We start from the raw sequence: 19,027 nt of genomic DNA, 5'->3' as shown, positions 1-19,027 counted from the left end.
CCCAGGTGAAGGCGGAGGAGGTTGCCAGCGTGTCCTTCAGCCAGTCTGGTGGCACAGGCCCGGGGCCATGTCCCTCCTGGCTGGTGCCGTCTGAGCCTCGTCTGGGTGCTTTGCAGATGAGGAAATCGACGCGGCACGGATGGCTGTCCAGTTTGAGCTGGAGGACCTCGGTATGCGGCCCGACCCAGAACCGCTTCTCACAGAGATGATTCACGAGGTAAAACGCGAGACTCGCAACGCGCCCCCCTCCGTATCGGCGGCCCTCCTGCCACCAGGGCGGTTGGGAGGGGCCGTCTGCCTTCCTGAGGTCATTCCTACAGGTTCTAGGTGTGGTCAGAACGTGCTTAATTCCCAAACTTGCCACTCATGCGAGTTTTTCATTTTGTAATTTTTTTTTTTTTTTTTTAGCATTTTATCCCTTGTTTTTGAGAAAGTGTGAGCGGGGGAGGGGCCGAGAGGGAGAGAGAGAATCCCAAGCTAGCTCCATGCTGTCAGCGCAGAGCCTGATGTGGGGCTCGATCCCACGAACTGCGAGTTCATGACCTGAGCCGAAATTGGACGCTCAACCAGCTGAGCCACCCGGGCACCCCTCGTTTTGTAATTCCTACAGTAACGATTTTTATCGCTCTGTTTCTAGAGTGAGGCTTTTATTTCATACGGGTTTTTTGAGTTTTCGTCCCGGAGAGGTAGATTTTGTGTTTTTTGGAAACACACAGAGCTATTCCTGCCAAACTAAGCAAAGCACCCACGGGCTCTTCCTGCCACAGCTGGGGTCCCGGCAGGCCCAGCGCCAGGGGGGGACACCTGGCCGTGGCCTTCCTGGTCACCGGTGTTTCTCTCCTCCTTTGTTAGGCTGCTTATCGGGAAAACACAGTTGGCCTCCACCGTTTCTGCCCCACAGAAAACATAGCAAAGATGGACCGAGAAGTGCTTCACTCCTACCTGAGAAACTATTACACCCCTGACCGCATGGTGCTGGCCGGGGTTGGGGTGGAGCACGAGCACCTGGTGGAATGTGCCAGAAAGTACCTGCTGGGAACCCAACCGGCCTGGGGATGTGAGAAGGCTGTGGACGTCGACAGATCGGTGGCACAGTACACGGGGGGGGTTGTCAAGGTAAAGCCGTGATGGAAAAGAGCCCGTGACCTTGGGTCGCGTGTGCCTTTTTTGACTTGGGTTTTGGCACGTTGTCGGCTGGAGCCTGTGGGTGTTACAGTCAGCCGTAAGCCCCTGGCTTTGCCTTTAATACGCATTCTGGTGCCTGAGCGTGACATGTGTTCCTTGGTTAAAGCTGAGAGTTTGGTACAGACGGGAGGCGAAGGATAGTTCCTGTCTCTAGAGAGTTTTCTGGTGCTCGTGTGGGATTTCTGTGACTGTTTTTAAGCCGCTCCGACGTGAGGGGTGGCCGAGGCCTCCTTGTTTTCCACGTGGGTACGTACACCGCTCGCCCTTCTTGGTTACAGCTGGAGAGAGATATGTCCAACGTCAGTCTGGGCCCTGCCCCGTTCCCCGAGCTCACGCACATCATGATAGGACTGGAGAGCTGTTCCTTCTTGGTAAGTGCCAGCGGGGCCCTGTGCGGCGTGGAGTCGGGCGTCCCCGCGCGGCTGAGCTCGGCCCTCACGTCTCTCGCAGGAGGACGATTTCATCCCCTTCGCCGTGCTGAACATGATGATGGGGGGCGGCGGCTCCTTTTCGGCTGGCGGGCCCGGCAAGGGTATGTTTACCAGGCTCTACCTCCACGTGCTCAACAGGTGGGTTGGGTCCCTTTCACCTGGCTGTCCCCAAGGTTGGCAGGCCCAGCTGAGGGTGCTTCTGGACCATGACGCCGCCTTCCAGGTGTCCCCTCGTCCGCGCTCCTTACAGGCACCACTGGATGTACAACGCAACCTCGTACCACCACAGCTACGAGGACACGGGCCTCCTGTGCGTCCACGCCAGCGCCGACCCCAGACAGGTGAGGGCCAGCCCCGAACGCGGTGGCCTCTGCTTCCTGTGCAGGTCACGTCCCCGCATACAGAGCTGGTCTCTGGGAGCACAGATGTCACCACCTGAGTTAGAAGAAACGGGCTGTCACGTCCTGATCACGCTCTGCTTCGTCTCCACGTTCTCTCTTAAAGGTTCGAGAAATGGTGGAGATCATCACGAAGGAGTTCATTTTAACGGCTGGAAGCGTGGATGTGGTAAGTGTGGCACAGGGCCACCTGCAAACGTCCCCACGGTGTTGGCGGGTTAGAGAACACAGTGTGGGGTGGCTGGCGGTGGGCCCATCCTCTGTGCCCCCAGCATCCCAGCCAGAGCAGTGCAGCCGAGCTCCTCCCCTCCTCCCTGGTCTCAGCGCACAGAACAGCCACTGCCCTCAGCACCCAGTCTGTTTGCATCTGACGGGCCCCGGGTCCTTTTTAAGCTCTACCGGAAAGAATAGCGCAGAGCAGTCTTTTCCTTCTAACGTTTATTCATCTTGAGGGAGAAAGCGTGCAAGAGGGGAGGGGCAGAGAGGGAGAGAGAGAATCCCAAGCAGGATCCACGCTGTTAGCGTGGGGCCCAACACAGGGCTTGAACTCACGAACCGGGAGATCACAACCTGAGCCAAAACCGAGAGTCAGACGCTTAACTGATGGAGGCTCCCAGGTGCTCCAGGAAAAGGAATATTTTTTTAAAAATAATACGTGGGGATGCCTGGGTGGCTCAGTTGGTTGAGCTCTGACTTCGGCTCCGGTCATGCCCTCAGGCTCGTGGGTTCAAGCCCCACATCCGGCTCTGTGCTGACAGCTCAGAGCCTGCTTAGGATTTTCTCTCTCCCTCACTCTCTGGCCCTCCCTGGCTTATTCTCTCTCTCTTTCAAAGATAAATATTAAAAAAAAAAAATAAAAATAGGTGTGCCTGTGTGGCTCAGTCGGCTAAGCATCCGACTTTGGCTCAGATCATGATCTCATGGTTTGTGAGTTTGAGCCCCCATCTGGCTCTGTGCTGACAGCTCGGAGCCTGGAGCCTGCCTTGGATTCTGTGTCTCCCTTTCTCTGCCCCTCCCCTGCTTGCGTGCGTGTTCTTTCCCTTTCAAAAATAAACATTAAATGAAAATAAAAATACCGTATTTGTGGCACCTGGGTGGCTCAGTTAGGTGTCTGATTCTCGGTTTTGGCCCATTTCGTGATCCCACAGTTGTGGGTTTGAGCCCCACACTGGCACATGTGCTGTCAGCACAGAGCCGGCTTGGGATTCTTTGCCCCTCTCCTGCTTGTGCTCTCTCAAAATAAACAAAGTTAAAAAAAGTTTTTAAAAATAATATATTAAAAATCCGCGTCAGTGGCTCTGTTAGCGGTCTGCTGGGAAGTACTTCCCGCTAACGTGAAGCTAACTTGAGGTAGGTTTTATCTGCCTGGAGTTGCAAAGAGAGAAAGCGCTCATCTCAGATCGGAGATTATTTTCCTCCAGCAACGATGCGGACTCTCAGCGGCCAGTGTCGTCCGGCAGGCGTGCACGCTGTTCGGCGTCCGGCAGCTTCGTGTCGGTCGGGTGCCATCTCTCACCCGGCCGCTTCTCCGTGCCCCCCGGTTTCGGGGCTGAGCTTTGTGAACGCGACTCGTGGGAGTCCCAAAGTTGCCAATTTCATGCCTGGTCAGAGGGGCTCAAGGCACAGACTTGGCACACGGAGCTGGTTCCCTCCGAGTTCCTCGGGGGGCGTGGGGAGCCCGGTTGCCTGGGCCCTGCACCTGGCGTCTGGGTGGAGCCCCAGACCGTCGAATTTGTCTTCCTGGTGACGTGGACGTGGCTGGGCGACAGCGTGTGAGTTGCCGGGGACTGAACCGTGTGGCTTGGTGGTCGGACCCCCAGGTGGAGCTGGAGCGGGCCAAGACCCAGCTGATGTCCATGCTCATGATGAACCTGGAGTCCAGGCCTGTGATCTTCGAGGACGTGGGGAGGCAGGTGCTGGCGACCCGTTCCAGAAAGCTGCCCCATGAGCTGTGTGCGCTCATCCGTGAGTACCGTGCTGGCGGGCGGGCCCAGACCCGGCTCCCTCCCTTCCCTCCCAGAGGCCTGCCGGCCCGAGGAGGTGTGATGCCTGCGGGCTTTCGTCTGTGCCAGCCCTACTTTGTGTCCCTGAGTACTGACCCCTGTGCCCCCAAGTTTTCACCATTTTCCCTACCGCTCTGGGTTTTTAAGCGGATTCGCTGAGATAATGGACGGAAATGCTCCTCTCGGGGCTCGAACGGTGTTGCCCTTCATGGTGCTGTGGCAGGTGTCTTGGCCGCAGGTTTCCATGGCCTCCCGTGAGTGACCTTCAGGAAGTCCTTGAATGTCCTCTAAGTGTCAGAGTGTTACTTGTTTGTGGCCCTTTGGGACACAAGTTTATTTTCTCTGTAGCAGGTCCTCAGAGTATCTGTGACCCCCCCCCCCCCCCCGTGCTGTCCTGTGGTGACGTTTGTTACCTCGCTGCTCTGGCACTCGCACCCTCCCCTGGGGCCCCCTCAGACCCTGGGGTGCACAGTACCCAGTCTCCCCTAGGCCTCATCCTCTGGAGCAGAGTCCCGCTGCCCATGCCTGCCCATGCCGGGTGTTCCCAGGCAGGCTGAGCTTCCGGGCCCCTGTGTGTGGCCGCTCCCCTCCCCCCCAAGCCCTGGGGGTTCTTTGTTTTTTCCTTTCCTGCAGGCTCTCCGTGTGGGTAACTCTGCAGGTGAGCTTTTCCATTGAGATGCATCTGGGCAGGTGTGCATTTCCGCATTCGAAAATAACTTGTAACCACTGGTACATCCCCATTTACTGGGAAAATCTGTCACTTCACCCTGAGTCACCCTGAATTCTACACACGCCTGAATCTGGACTCTGGAGTCCGCAGCCTGGCCTCGGACCCCTCAGTCAGGGTAGTGGCCACGGCCACGTGCGGAGAGAGTCCGTGCAGGGCTCGGGCGTTCCCCTGAGGTCTCCCTGTCCCCCGTGCTAGGCAGCGTGAAGCCAGAAGACATCCGGAGAGTTGCCTCCCAGATGCTCCGCAGGAAGCCCGCGGTGGCCGCCCTGGGCGACCTGAGCAACCTGCCGGCCTACGAGCACATCCAGGCGGCGCTGGCCAGCGGGGACGGGCGCCTGCCCAGGACGTACCGGCTGTTCCGCTAGAGGCCGTCGCGGTGCGGCCCGATGCGGGCTGTGGACGGAGCCCGTGTTCGTCCGTGGGTTTTGGGTGTGAATTTAGTGCAAAGATTCATAAAAGGTGCAAACCGGGGGACTCTTCTCTTAAACTTGATCAGATTTAATGTCGCCGAGCACAGCTCTGCGTCCGTTTCTTCAGGACGAGCAGATCAGGCAGCGGAATAAAGGTCTGTCTGTGTCGCCGCGGCTGGGAACCAGGCGAAGCGAAAGGCCGCCCGGGGGCCGGCCGCCGCGGGGAGGCCAGGTGGGCGCCCTGCCCCGTCCTGCGTTCCCAGAGGCGAGCGGCCTCGAGTCTGCGTCGGAGCGATTCCCGGGGTCTGCCGCGGGGCATGCTCCTCGGCGCGGCGCTTTCCTTCACCCTCGGTAAGGACGGGGTGGCGAGAGGCCGGGCTCAGCCGGCGGCGTCCCGATTCCCGACGAGTGTCGGCGCCCTGGAGGGAGGGAGGTGGGGTTTCCTCGAATCGCTGGCCCGTGTGAAGAGCCAGAGCCGCGAGGCCGGGGAGCATTCCGTTCCGCGGACGTGCGTGGACGCGTCAGGAGAGTCGCCCGGCCAGGTGGCCCTGGTAATACAGGGTGGCGTTGTGCTTCCCCGACGGGTACGCACACGGAGCCCCTGGGCCCCTTGGGGCACCGCCCTCCCAGCCTCGGGGGCACAGAGGGGAGGGAGGGACGCTTCCGGGAAATCAACCCTCAAACGTTCTTTGGTCATTTAACCTGCTTATTTTTGCTGGAGCCCATCCTCCGCTTTTGATGCCTTCCCTGTGCGCTTAGCGGCATCAGGGAGGGTGTGTTTCCCCGCTGGGGCGGAGCCCGGGGGGCCGCGGTCCTTGCCTCGCAGACATTCCTGTGGTTAGCACCCTGAAGGGGAAGCACAGGGGGGCAGGGGTGGCGGGCGAGGTCAGCCGAGCTTAGCTGGGGGCAGGGCTCACCGAGAGCCCTCAAGGGGCCGGCCGAGCCCCCACGGGCCGCGCTCAGCCTCCAACCACAGACCGCTGCGCCCAGACCCGGGGGTCTGCTCGGAAGCTGGCGCCAACCGCCCCTCGCCCCCGAGGGCTCCTTGGCACCGCGCAGCCGCAGCCCGTCCTCTGGCCCGCGCCAGCAGAGCGCGTGTGGGTCAGACAAACTATCCTCACACCGAATTTCTCAATTCTTTATGAAGCTTGCTTTGCAGAGACTGGCCCGTGTCATTTGAATCTGTCTGAATTTTAACCTGGCTCCCAAGTGAAACCCGAGCATCTAAACTCTCCCGGCTGCTCCTAAGTGAATGTCCTGACTTGGGACCCAGACGTTCGCCGACGTCCATCATATCGGTCGGAGACGACGCCTGAGATGATGCGTCACACTTGCCTCATTTTCAGGACCCCTCACCGCAAAAATCTGTCAGAGGTTTTCAGTTTATTGACTCAAAACTCAACGGCACATTTCTTTGAGCAAAATTTTATCGACAGTGAAGTTCCGGGAAGTCAGGGTGGACGGGCCTCCTCGGTAACCAGAAGTGGGAGTCCCGCACGACGAGTCCGGAAGCCAGTGCTAATGAAGCTGATACACTCTACTTTGGAAGCGGCTTCACTTCATCACGGTTCACGCAGGGCTGAGGTGTTCCTTCCTCCCGGAAAAGCCCCTTTCCAGCCAGCCCGTCTGACGGGGCGGCGGCCGGGGTGGGGGGCAGAGGGAGGCCGGTGATGCCGGTGCAGCCACAGTCGACACCCAACTTCCTGCCTCTGAACTGGACTTGAAGCCTTCTTTTCTGGGAATGTCGTAAGCATGGGGTGTGAGCACGTGGAGGACCTCTCTCTAGGACTCGATCTTTGGCCAGAGAGAGTTTCAGATTTGATATATGGATTTATTTAAAAATATAAATACGGAAAAATAAATAACTTTAAAGACTAGAGTGAATGCCCCTAGGTTTTCCCACAGTCAAAGCCTATGGTTTTTAAGAGTGATCATGGGCGACACTGGGCTCTGAGCCCTCTAACACAGGCGGGAACGTGGAAGGGGGCCGGCCCGGGCGGGCAAGGTGGTGGCACCCTAAACTTGCAGAGTTTCTCAGGCCAGGAGACGCACTGCTTACGTCAATGCTGTTTGTAGCCGGCAATACGAAAGCAAATGCTCTCGAGTCACCAAAAACCGGGAGAGGAGAGGGAGATGGTTTCGTGGCTGGAAGGGCGAGGCCAGCTGCCTGAGACTGGGGGGCCAGAGACCCCCAACAGGCCAGGCTGCCTCGTCCCTCCCTGGCCTGTTGCAGCAGGACCGGCGTTCCCCCTGGAAGTCGGCTGGCTTCGACTTGACCGGCCGGGCCTCCGCTCGGTCCCCGTGCGCACTGGTGGGACCGAAGCTCCCAGCTGCCTGACCCAGAGTGCTCCCCCCCGATTCGGTAACGGGCCCCCTGGACTCGGATGGGGAAGGCGCCTCCCGGTCTGCATTTGAGGGGCTGCTGGAGCGCTGCCAACGTCGGCTCTGGGCGAGCGGACAAGGACACCGGAAGGGCGTCTGTGCCAGCAGGCAGAACTGCCCGACCCACGCTGGCCTAAGGGACCGTGGGTGTGCTGTGGCCATCTGGGGGCCTGCGCTTGGGGACATGCTGGAAATGAGTGCAGCCGGCTTCGTGCCGGACAGGGGACACGGGTGCCTCAGCACCGCCTCACTGGCCTCCTGTTAGGTTCTTGGTGACGAAGCGTGTTGGCCTCGAGAAACAGCCGGCGTCCCAGAAATCTTTCATTCTGCAGTCTCTTCGGACTTCTCCAGGGGGCTGTGGTCACGTGACCTCCCATGTTGTGGGTGCGAATGTCCTCGGGCAAGCCTCAAGAGACCGTACAGATTGTGCTGGAATGCTGATCCTTTGGTGCCTGCTGCTGCTGAATTTCTTTGGAAATGCGTCTTTTAATTCCTATCAAGTACAGTTCGCGGTCAAACTTGCCAGCAGCAAGGGGGATGCTGTGGAAGGAAGGGGTGTCGTCAGGAGGGCACTGGCCAGTAGCCTCCTGGGAGGCCGTCTCGGACACCTGTCCCCTCTGGCCACCGCAGTGCAGCCACCATGAACGCAGAGCTCCCTCGGGCCCCTGCTGGGCCCTGCGGTGCATCAGGAAGAGACCCGCGGCCGGAGGTCAGGACGCGACGGGACGACGGCGGGCACCCAGGGGCGGGGATGCCGCCCCCCCCCCCCCCAGTGGGCAGGAGCCCCGCCCACCCGCAGCCCCCAGGGCGAGGACATGTGAGCAGGGTACTGACTTGTCTCTCCCCGGCCTCACTTTCACCCGGAACAGACCGTACACGGGGCGGTGGTCGGACGTCTTGATGCCAGGGCAGGAGGAATACTTGACCGGACAGATATCGCCCTTGTGGCGGCTCCTGTACACGACCCGATCCTGCAGAAAAGATCCCGCGTGAAGGTTAGCCCCGAGACTGCGTGGCTTTTTTGCGGGGCTTGGCCCGCGTGCCCGTCTCCGTGTCCGAGCCCACCCGGAGAGCCTGTTCCCAGAGCCCCTCGCCCAAGCCCGCTGCACTGGCGGGTGTCTGGGCCCCAGACGGGGGGTGGGGGGGCCGGCGGTGCTGCGGCCACGGAGGCCGAGCCTGGGGCCCCCCCGGGTCCCGTGCAGGCCGCTCCCTCCGCCCGTGCCGCACATGGCTTGAATCTGCGACAGCACGGGGCGTGTACCCCAGCCCCGGGCCGACCGACGAGCCTTCAGAAGGGCCCTTCTCAGAGGGCGCTGCCCCCAACGCCAGGTCCCAGAGATGCGGTCGCTAGCCCGGCACGGGTGCCGCGTTGAGGCGTCTGACCGCAGCTCGTGGGGGCTGCTGTCACACCCGGCCTCAGTCCTTAGCCTGTGGTTCTGAAGAGCAAGCAGGCCCAAACCTGGGCCGCAGAGCCGGGCAGAGTCGCACCGGAGGTCAGACGGGACACCAGGGGCGCTCACCGTGTAGGAGGGGGTCCTTTGCTTGGAGGTGGTGTCGTAGGAGTCCTTTCCAATGTCAAACTTGTACGAGGGAAGGAAATGGATGTCCGGCTCCTGGAAGCCTTTGAAGATGGACCCTGGAACAGCCACAGGCCCTGGCTCTCGTCAGCCCTGGCGGGCCGCACCCTCTCGGGGTCGGGGTGTCCGCGCCTCCTCCCGGGGACCTCACCTTTCTTCATCTCCTGGGTGAGCTGGTCATGCTGGAGCAGGGCAGACACCTTCTCCCCCAGGTCCTGCTTCAGGATGGCCTCCACGGCCACGCGCCCTCCGTTCAGACGGAAGTTGAAGTCTCCAAACCAGAACACCCCATCGAACCGGGTGGTGACGTCCGCTAGCCAAAACGGGAAAGTGCGTGAGCCCGGCCCTCCCCGTGCTGGCCTCCCTCTGGCGACAGTGACGGGTCTGGTCTCTGTCCCCGCTCCTGCAGCCACGGGCAGGGACACCCCAGACACGGCGCTGGCCGTGGGGGTTGTGCCCCGCAGCTTCTGGGCCGACATTCGGGTTCACGTTCACGGTCGCGTCTTTCATTTCAAACAGCGACAGCCTTCTGGGGACAGCGTGGGCGCCCTCACGCTCACAGGAGCCCACACTGCCCACGCTCGCCACTCCGCCAGGGCTCCATCCTGGAGGGACAGACAGCCAGGGGGCAGGAGGAGGGCCTGTCGGCGCAGGGAGGCGTGGCCACCACGGGGCTCCGCCTGGAAGCACAGCCGCACCAAACCGGTGGGTGGGTCACGGGTGGGTCACGGAGGAGGGTCCGGAGGAGCCCGGCGCCAGGCCTCGCGCAGAGCGCCGTTTCCGCGGGCTACCGACTCTCTAGACTTTTTCAACCTCGATTCTCGGAAGCTCCCCAAGTTTACTGTCAGTAAACCGCCCAGAGAACAAGGCAGGAGCGCATCCACCCGGGCTCACCGGCGTCGGAGCGGTAGGGGCTGGTGTCGGGCACGCTCCTGGGCAGGGCCAGGCCCTGGACGGTTCTGCTGTAGTCCAGCAGCCTCTCGCTCACCTTCCCGTCTCCGGCTGTAAGAACAGAGCGCGGGGGCCTCTCCAGCGGGCCTTCCGGACCCGGAGGACAGCTGTGTGCTCACCGCCCCCCAGCAGGCTCTAACACGCGGCGTCTGCGCGACCCGGTCCCCCGGGTACCCCGGCAGGGGCCCGACGGGAGGGCACCGTCACAGATGGCGCTCCTGGCGGGCATGCGGGGGGGCGTGTCCTGACTCCTGGGACTTACAGGTGAAGTGAGACGTGATGAAGAGGAAGGAGGTGCCGAAGAAAGTGAAGCTGACGCCCAGGGCCCCCTTGGTCTTGATGTGAGACACGATGCGCGTGGTCACCGTGGAGCTCTCCACCTCTGCGGGACAGGGGTGGGGGGGCTGACGCGGCTGCCCCTGCGCACGCCCGTCCACCTGCCCTCACAGAGGCCGGGCGGGGGTCCCGGGGCGCTGGCGCAAAGCAGAGCGGCCCGCCTACCTGAGCAGAACCAGATGAGGTCCCTGCGGATGAGCACGGACATGTAGAGCGCCCCGTGGGCCGTGGAGTACAGCGTCACGTAGCGGGGGCCCAGCGTCTCCTGCAGGCGCACCTCCCACTCCCGCCTGCGGTGGGGGGAGGGGGAGGGTGAGCCGGGACAGCCCGGGAAGGGGGCTGGGGCCTCCCAGCCCCGCCACCCCTCCCCCACAGCCCAGAGAGCCCCGCCTCCTGGCTCCTGCCCAAGGGAAGGGCGTCGGAGACCCAGGCCCTCGCCCCTCCGGCTCCCTCACCAAGGCTCCAGGTCCCGGGGAACCCGGCGCCTGCCCCTTCCCCTGGGTCGGGGCACCTGCCAGGCGGGCCTCCCGCAGCTGCCCGAGGGGTGGGATGCCCACGCACGCCCCTGGCCGGGCGGTCTCTGGCGGGGCTGCAGGGGCGCTGCAGACCTAGGACCCAGTTCGGGGGTCAGGCCTGGGGCCTGGGGTCCTGCAGCGGGGGCCGTACGTTCTCCCAGATCAGCTGCACGTCAACAAGAACGCACGCTCATCGACTCCTAGCTCCTTGCGCCCCCGACAGAGAAGGAAGTGGCTCTCGTGCAACCAGGGCCTCACCCCAGCCAGCTGCGCCCTACCTGTCGGAACAGCCCTCCTGGACCCCGATGACATACAGGTCCTGGGCGTAGTCGGCCTCGGCGGGCAGCAGGAGCTCGTCCAGGTTCGGGGGCAGCTCCTACAGAGCAGCAGCACCTCGTGAGGGCTCCTGCGGGACAGAGACCCAGCCTCTCCCGAAGGGCCTGGCAGGCCGCCCTCCACCCCAGCTGGTCACCACCACGCCCATGTCTGCGCCCCTCCCTCACCATGGGGCCCCTGTCCCCAAACACACTGGTGGGGATGTGGTGCAGCCCGGCCAGGTGCTGTGGTCCCGAAGGCCGGCTCTCAAGCCCTGGGGCCCTGGACGAGGGCACTGTCCCACAGAGGGGCCAGGTGGCTCCCCGTGGACAGCAGGGCCACCAGCCTGGGCACCCGCCACCTCCAACTGGAGGGAGAACCGCTTCTCATGCTGGGTGCTGTGTTGCCAGGGCTCCTGGTCACTCGGCCAAACCTCGTCCTGGTGGCGGCTCTGCCTGGTTTCCTCCCCAGTGCCTGTGCCCCCAGGGTCCGCCCGGGTTCCACTGGGTGGGGGGGGGAGGGGGGCAGGGTCTTCTGTGCTGTCATCACGAACACCGTGGCACACGTGGGCAGCAGAAAGCACTCAAAACCCCATGGTGGCAACCACTGTCCCCTTCACCTCACCGGGCGTTAGGACCATCCACACAGTGCAGGAAGTCCACGCCCCGCCCCCAGACATCAGAGCACCCCACATGCGGGGAATGGAGACTGTCAACCCAAGGACGGCTCTCACCGAGCGAACGAGTCCCAGGGAGACACGGGTGCAGGTGTGAGCTGGAGAGAAAGCCACCGGCACCGTGTCCGAGGCTGTCCCCAAAGCAAAAGCCCAGAGATCAGCGTGCAAACCTCTGGCCCATGCGGTCCGGCCCTGGGCCGACTGGCACTCAGGACACAGAGCGCCTGTCCCAGCAGAGCGGCGGGAGGGCCTCTGCCGCCGTCTCGACACAGGAATCGCCGAGTGGGCCTAACCCAGAGTGACCCCAAGGTGACCGTGACCAGGTCACACAGGCTCACCGACGGTCACAGCGGCCCCACGGTGGGGTGTCGGCAGTGGGGAGGCCGTGCGTGGGGACAGGGGCTCTGTTCCCTCCTCCCAAAGCTGCTGTGAATCTGAAACTATTCTTAACGCGTGTATGTATAAGGAAACCGCATTTCCCCCCATCGGGCAGCGGGGAGGTGGGGGAGGCAGGGGTGTTCGGGCGAGAGGCCTCTTGACCCAGGTGCTGGGGAGAGGCCAGGAAGACGGCGTGCAGCTCAGAGGCCCCGGGAAGGAGCCCAATGGGGGCGGGCCGGCCCCTTACCTTCTGGCCCTGCATGTTCCAGGTGGCCACGAAGAGGGCCATGCTGCGGTCCGGGAAGTACCGGGCCAGCTCGTCCGCCCCCATCAGGGCCCCGCTTGCCAGGAGACTCCCCTCCAGGTAGCTCCTGCGGAGACAGGGCAACCAAGAAGTCGAGGGTCGGAGCGGGCAGGCCCAGGGACACCCCCTCCCGGGGACGCTGCCGGCCTCGGGCCCCCCGTGACACGGAACCCGTTTGCGGGAGGCTGTCCCAGAGCTGGGGCTCCTGGAGACCCCGCGGGTGGGCACGGGTGCCGCGCCGTGGTCCACCGCCCTCTTGGAAAACCCCCCGTTCACGATTCTATAAACAGCAGCACGTGTTCAACGTTTCTGCCGCCTCCAGACACGAAGGACTTGAAGGTGACGTCTGGGCTCTTCCGCCGGGGCCCCTCACGCCTCGGCCCTGGGCCGCGAGCGGCCTGGGGAGACACGCGTCCCGCGCCAGGGGCTCGCCTCCGCCTCGGCGCGGCCCCGGAGGCCCCGAAAGCCGCAGGGGGCACGTCCACTCTCACGACAACCGACGGTTAAGATCCGTTGCAAGAGCTGACCGGCACAGCGCGTGCGGAGCCCCCACGGCACTTTGCCTCGGCCGCAAGGTGCCACCAAGCATAGCGACCCCGGGGACCGGGCCGCGCGGCAACAGAACCTCACGAGCGTCGGAGTCCGAGCGTCGTGCGACTTTCACGCGAGATGACACGTCTGCACGGTCTTGCTTTTTAGCCGTGAGGACACCCGGCCGGCAGGCCGCACCGAAACAGGCCCTGAGACTCGTTCGTGCGCTTGCCCGGCGGCCCGGCGGCTCTCCCCTGTGCCGGTGGGGGGGCCCGGCCCCCCACCCCCACCCCCGGGCCCCTCGCAGGGGCACCAGGGCGTCCCCTCTCTTCTTGCTGCCTCCGCCTTCCTTCCAGCTGTCTGGAAGTCCTTCCAGAACCTTCTTCCAACCCAACTCAAGATCAGACTGCTCCCAGAATGAGCACCCAGGCGATGGCCATGCCACGTTTGGCCATTTTGTCCCCTAGGTCTTCTAATGTTCCAGCCGCCACAGACACTGGTCACCGGTGGCGCCCCCTCGCCATCCAGCCGCCACAGACACTGGTCACCGGTGACGCCCCCCCGCCATCCAGCCGCCATAGACGCTGGTCACCGGTCACCCCCCCAACTCCATCCAGCCGCTGCAGAAGCCGGTCCCTGGCTCCCGTGCACGCCCAGGGCCGGGGCGGCTCCATCGTCTCCTGAGTATTGGTCATTTGGAGGCTGGTTAGATTCCACCCCCGTTTCCCGGCAGACACGTCCCAATCAGCTCCACGGGTGCCCCAGTGACCCCAAGATCAGTCCACCAGAACGTCACTCGCCGTCAGCTGTCGCCCCAATGACCGTGTGCGAGCGATGGCTCTTTTAGGGTGCTCTTTCCAGCACTCGGGTGCGGCTGGCTGTTCCTTCCACGGTCCCTCCTCGTGTCTCGGCAGGCAGGGCCGTCCCGGTCCCGTCTGTCAGGAGCGAACGGAGGCCGAGGGGTTCGGCAGCCGGGCTCTGCGGTGCGGGAGGACGGGGGGCACCCGGCTGCAGGGGGGGTGCGCTCCGAACACTGGGGTGCCCCACCTGTTCCGGCAGACCGAGCCTGGCTTCCGCCCTTCTCCCCCTGCCCCCACGCGCCCCTCCAGGCTGCCTGGCACGCTGTCCCCGCCCGCCTCTGCCTTCGGGCACAGGGAAGGCGTGTGGCCGTGCCACCCGGGCCCCGCCACCGCCACCGAGGCTTAACGCTGCCGTTCAGCAGAGTCCTTGAGAACCCAGCCCAGCCCGGCTGTGTAACAGACCACTAGCACTTTCCAGGCTCCCGAGGACCCCTCACTCCAACTCGCTGAGAAAAGCTTACATCTCGGTCTTGCAAACAGGAGCCCGTTCCTCTGAAGGGCATCAAGTCAAGAGCAGGGCTCCCAAGCCACGCTGGCCGCTGAAACCCGAACGCGGTTCTCAGGAGCTCACACGAGCGATTCCCACGTCCTCCTCCCCAGGCCCTGAGGACGGGAATTCGATCACGCCGGGAGGGAGGCCCCCGCTGGCTCACCCCCCTGGGTGGACAACCTCCCTCACACCCGCAGCCGGGCCCCCGCTCCCCTGCCACAGGGCGTGATGTCCTCCGGAGCGGCCCTGGTCTGGTCTGGAGCGGCTCTGGTCTGCAGGGTGACCAGAAGGCCGCCACGCCAGGGGCCCTGTGCTCTGATCCCCTCCCGGGTCCGGGGTCGGCCGCCGCGCTCGGCTGCTCCTGTGGCCCGGGTGCCCTGCGTCCCACACCGTCCACATCGCCCGGCCCGTCCAACCCGGGCCGCGCTCCGACCTCAGCCAGGTTCTGCCTGTTTACGGACAGCCCACGAGCTAAGAACCATTTCCACGTCGTCAAAAGAGGAAGAAACCCTGTCATTTTGCGACGTGGGCAGACCACGTAAAATTCCAATTTCGTGTCCCTATGCAAAGCGTTACTGCCACACAGCTGTGGCTGCTGGTGCACGTATGGTCTGTGTCTGTTTCCCTGCTACAACGGCAGAGGTGAGCACGGCTGCAGGATGGAGAGACTTACAGAAGAGTGTGCCGACGCCTGTTCTAGAACCCACTGGAAACGGGGCCTTTAGGCGGCAGAACTGGGGTGAGGGGTCCCCATGAACCTGTTTGCTGCTTGCCCGAAAACACTGAATCGAGGACCCGATTTTGCGACGTGATTGTCATTTTAGGTCACAAGCGCGTCCGCATGAGTCACAAGCAGCCGACACAGGGCGGTGACACCGCGAAGGCACTAAGACACCTCGCTGCCCGCCAGAAACCCGTACAGACTCTGTCCTGTACAGCTGGGCTCGCCACAGCCCCCTCTCCCTCCCGACCCACAGAACCTTCGAGTGGGACCTTATGTGGCAACCGTCTCTGCACATGCCCTCGGTTTAAGGATGGCGACGTGAGCTCATCCCGGATTGAGACCAGCGCCCCACAGGAGGAGAGACGCAGACACGGAGGAGTAAGTACCGTGTGAGGACAGAGGCAGAGGCTGGAGGGACGCGGCCACAAGCCGAAAGACTCCTGGGCCACCAGGAGCTGGAAGAGGCAGGAAGGACCCTCCCCGGGAGCCTCCGGAGGGAGCTCGGCCCCGTGACCCCTTCATTTCTGACGCGTGGCCTCCAGAGCTCCACTTCTGTTGTTTTAAGGCTTCGGGCTTGTGGCCATTTCTTACGGCCGCTCCAGGACGCCACTACGGTGACCATCCCAACTGCCCCTTCCCCCGGCCCTCGTGCAGCAGGACTGGCCCTGATGGGAGAGAAGGCGTCTGGCGAGGGAAGTAGGGCCAGAGCCGCACCGGGGGCCTTGGGCGCCACGTTGGGGAGTGGGTGGCGCGGGGGCCGTGGCCCCGTGTGTGGGCCTCGGACAACCTGCCGGGCCCTGGCAGGGGGCAGAGGCCTGGCCCAGCCCACAGGACGGGGCAGGGAAAGCCTTTTCAAGTGGCGGCCTGGGCCCCGCGGCGTGGGCCCCGTGACGAGCCCGCGGGAGAAGACCAGACTCGCGGGCTTGGACAGGCGCCCCCGGTCTGGTGAACGGAGCCAGAGGCACGCAGGGGAGAGTCCTGAGCAGAGAGGACATTGGGGGAAGCGCCTGGTCAGGTTCTTCTGAAGCTACAGGAAAGTCAACAGGGATTAATTATTAAAGCCCCATAAAGCCTAGAAACCTAGCATCCCCCGTGGGGGGGGGGGGGCAGGTGGGAGCTGACAGACAGCGGGGCGCTCAGCGAAGGATCCCAGAGCCTCAGAGAAATCGGGGCAACGAAGCGCAGCCGATCAGGCCCGGGGGACCCTCCCTGCCGCCAGCGAGCGGGGGCCCCGGGGACCCTCCGTCTGAGGTCGGTGCGGTCCCTGAGCGGTGGCCCCTGGGCCGGCGGGTCCGCGTCTAGCTGTGCCGGCGGGAGCCCAGAGCACGGCCGCGGGGGCTCGCGGCCGCGCTCCGGCCAGCACTGACTGGGGCCCCGGAACGTTCCTCCTCAGCAGAGCGGTTAAGGGAGAGCACTGCTCAGGGCGACGTCTTGGAACCCTGCAGCGGCCCAGACAACGGGGCCGCCCCACGTGCTCACAAAGGCGGCCGTCCGGGACAGAACGAGAACGAGAACGAGAACGAGAACGAGAAAGAGAACGAGAAAGAAAACGGGATAGGGCACGCAGTGCGGAAGGCGACCTGTGGATCTGAACCGTCTGCTTTATAGGCACACGTGCCCCTGGGTGGTGCTAAAATACACAGGGAAAGTTCCAGAAGGGGTGTCCTTCCGGGAAGGAGCCGGGAGGCGGGGGTGAGGGGGCTAGCCTCAGTTTTACGAGAATCCCCTCCTGTGGCGCTTTCTAGCGCTACAGTGAAGGCCACGGATGACCCCCACCCCTGCCCCCAGGGGCCCTACCTGCTTCGGACGTCCTTGGCGCGGATGGGTGCCAGGAGGCTGAAGGAGGGTTTGGCATCACAGGCCAGGGGGCTCGGGGGCCGGCCGGGGCCCAGGCTGCTGTGGGCCCGGAACAGTCTGCTCTGCAGGCGGGACCTGCCGGTGGAGTTTGCGGTCCACGGCGGGTTGGAGGCCGCCTTCTGGTCCACGGCGGGCAGCCTGGTGGTGCTCCCCGCCGAGGCCCCGTCCCGGTGCAGGAGGTCCAGGGAGGTGCTGATCATTCCGGAGATACAGTGACCCCAGGAGGAGGGGCCCCCTCCTGTACTGCCCTGGGCCCTACGGGACGTGGGGATCTCCTGCAAGGAGGTGCTCAGGCAGGGTGGGGAGCCAGTGCGGGTGGGGGGCTGGGGGGCCTCGTCCTGCAAAGAGCCCCTGGAGGGGCTGGTCCCACTGCGCGTGGCCAGGTCCTCGTGGCTGGTTCGAAAGCGCCGCCTCCTCCACGCCTTCTCGTCCAGCGACAGAGCTCGCTCCAGCCTGGGCCTCGTCGGTGGCTTTGGGGTGAAGGGTTTTGCCTTGGCTTGTGGGTCCTCATCGCCGATACCCGCTGGAAGGCTCAGAGGGGGCACGGGGCTCTTCTCGGGGCCCTGACAGCTGTGGGTGGGCAGGGACCCTGGGTGGGGCACGAGGTCTTGGCCTGCGTTGGGAAGCTGTCCCTTCAGCATTCTGCCTTCGGGCTGCAGATGCCCCTGGGCGGTGGGCTGCGGGGGAGATGCCTCTGAATGCCCCAGGCACGCCAACTTGGACGGCATAGTCCAGGGGCCAGCTCTCAAGGGTGATGGCGACCCAGCCGACCCAGGAGAGGGCTCCTGCTGGGGCGGGCTGCCGGTGGAGCCCAGGGTCAGGGATGCGTGGTCAGACGTCGCCCAGCAGGCACGGAGGAGAGAGCGCGCGGCGGCCTGGGGTGGTCCGGCAGGGGCAGGGCCAGTTGCCACATGACGGGGACCCCCAAAGGCCCGGAGTCCCCCGGAGGAGCCTAGAGGAAAACCGTGCCGTCAGCCTCCCGCAGCCAAGGCCGGGTCTGCGCGTGCTGGTGCCACAGGACGGCTCTGCCGCAGGGCCAGAGGGGGAGAGGCCAGCGGCAGCTGAGCCACGAGTTACACTGCCGCTTCCTCCTAGGAGGTGGGTGAAGGCTGGCCCCTCGGACCACGGGAAGCCACCATACTGCGGTGGGGGGCGGGGGGGAGGCTGTCCTCCGTGGGGTGCTGGGGACATGACCCGCACAGAACGGCAGCCCCAAGGTCAAGGCCAGTTCACAGGCCCGGCCTCGGATGGGAGTCCCTGGGCCCTGGCTCACCCGGGTGCCCACTCTATCGCTCAGCGGGCACACCCCGCCCGGGCAGGGGCCCCTCCGCAGGTCTGCGGCCCGGCCGCTGCCAAAGGCCCCTGACTCAGGACTTGAGTCTGCGGGCGCGGCCGCCGCCACGGGGTCCCCAGGGCAACGACAGCCGCGCAGCTTGACCCCGCCCCCGCTTCCCGCCTGGGGTCGCCCCGCGCCGCGCCCCGCGCCCCCGCCTGGGGGTCACCCCGCCCGAGGTCGCCCGGTGCCCCAGACTCGCGTCGCAGGCCCCGCCCGGGGGTCACCCCGCGCCCTGAACCCGCGCCCCCGTCTGGGGGTCACCCGGCCCGAGGTCGCCCCGGTGCCCCAGACTCGCGTCGGAGGCCCTGCTCGGGGATTGCCCCGCGCTCCGGACCCGCGCCCCCCCCCCCCACCCGCCCGAGGGCCACCCCGCCCCAGGGCGCTCCCGCCCGGGTGTCGCCCTGCCCGAGGTCGCCCCGCGCCCACCTCTCGGCGCCGCCTGCTCCCCGGCCGGCGGGCCCGGCGGCTGCTCCCCGGCAGCGGGCACACAGGCGTCCCGGGCGCAGTCCCCGTAGCAGCCCCCGCAGCGGCCCCTGGCGGCCGGAGGACCCAGCGCGCGCGCGCGCCCGAGTCCGGAGGCCCCTCCACCCGCGCGTCTCCCCAGCCTCTGGGGCAGCACCGGCCCCGCCCCGCCCAAG

General features: G+C 64.6%; 2 protein-coding genes across 4 annotated transcripts in view; one reads left to right on the top strand and one right to left on the bottom strand.

Moving 5' to 3' along the window:
* Positions 1–5,218, top strand: part of PMPCA (peptidase, mitochondrial processing subunit alpha) — a 9,457-nt gene extending 4,239 nt beyond the window's left edge. The window contains exons 6-13 of one of the 2 annotated variants that reach the window (XM_049631439.1): positions 117–217; positions 853–1,116; positions 1,464–1,556; positions 1,636–1,754; positions 1,840–1,957; positions 2,121–2,183; positions 3,835–3,979; positions 4,943–5,218. In XM_049631439.1, coding sequence (XP_049487396.1) covers positions 117–217; positions 853–1,116; positions 1,464–1,556; positions 1,636–1,754; positions 1,840–1,957; positions 2,121–2,183; positions 3,835–3,979; positions 4,943–5,112 — 1,073 coding nt within the window. In that variant the 3' untranslated portion in view covers positions 5,113–5,218. The remainder of the gene's footprint in view (positions 1–116; positions 218–852; positions 1,117–1,463; positions 1,557–1,635; positions 1,755–1,839; positions 1,958–2,120; positions 2,184–3,834; positions 3,980–4,942) is intronic. The other variant, XM_049631449.1, reaches the window with a different exon arrangement.
* A 1,151-nt stretch (positions 5,219–6,369) lies between these two features.
* On the bottom strand, positions 6,370–18,887 carry INPP5E (inositol polyphosphate-5-phosphatase E). 2 transcript variants are annotated; one of them, XM_049631426.1, is made up of 11 exons: positions 18,816–18,887; positions 16,994–18,005; positions 12,535–12,658; positions 11,197–11,294; positions 10,569–10,693; positions 10,330–10,449; positions 10,011–10,118; positions 9,268–9,429; positions 9,060–9,175; positions 8,374–8,510; positions 6,370–8,079 (listed from the first exon to the last, which is right to left on the bottom strand). In XM_049631426.1, exons 2-11 carry the CDS (start codon positions 17,779–17,781, stop codon positions 7,947–7,949), a joined length of 1,911 nt encoding a protein of 636 aa, XP_049487383.1. In that variant the 5' UTR covers positions 17,782–18,005; positions 18,816–18,887; the 3' UTR covers positions 6,370–7,946. The 2 variants fall into 2 exon arrangements, with proteins under 2 accessions (XP_049487383.1, XP_049487374.1); XM_049631417.1 differs by lacking the exon at positions 18,816–18,887 and adding an exon at positions 18,327–18,506.
* Between the last annotated feature and the right edge of the window lie 140 nt (positions 18,888–19,027).

This window comes from Panthera uncia, chromosome D4 (assembly GCF_023721935.1).
Source record: "Panthera uncia isolate 11264 chromosome D4, Puncia_PCG_1.0, whole genome shotgun sequence".
Taxonomy (NCBI): Eukaryota; Metazoa; Chordata; class Mammalia; order Carnivora; family Felidae; genus Panthera; species Panthera uncia.
Note: the sequence above shows the minus strand (reverse complement) of the source record. Positions and strands in the feature narration are given on the sequence as shown.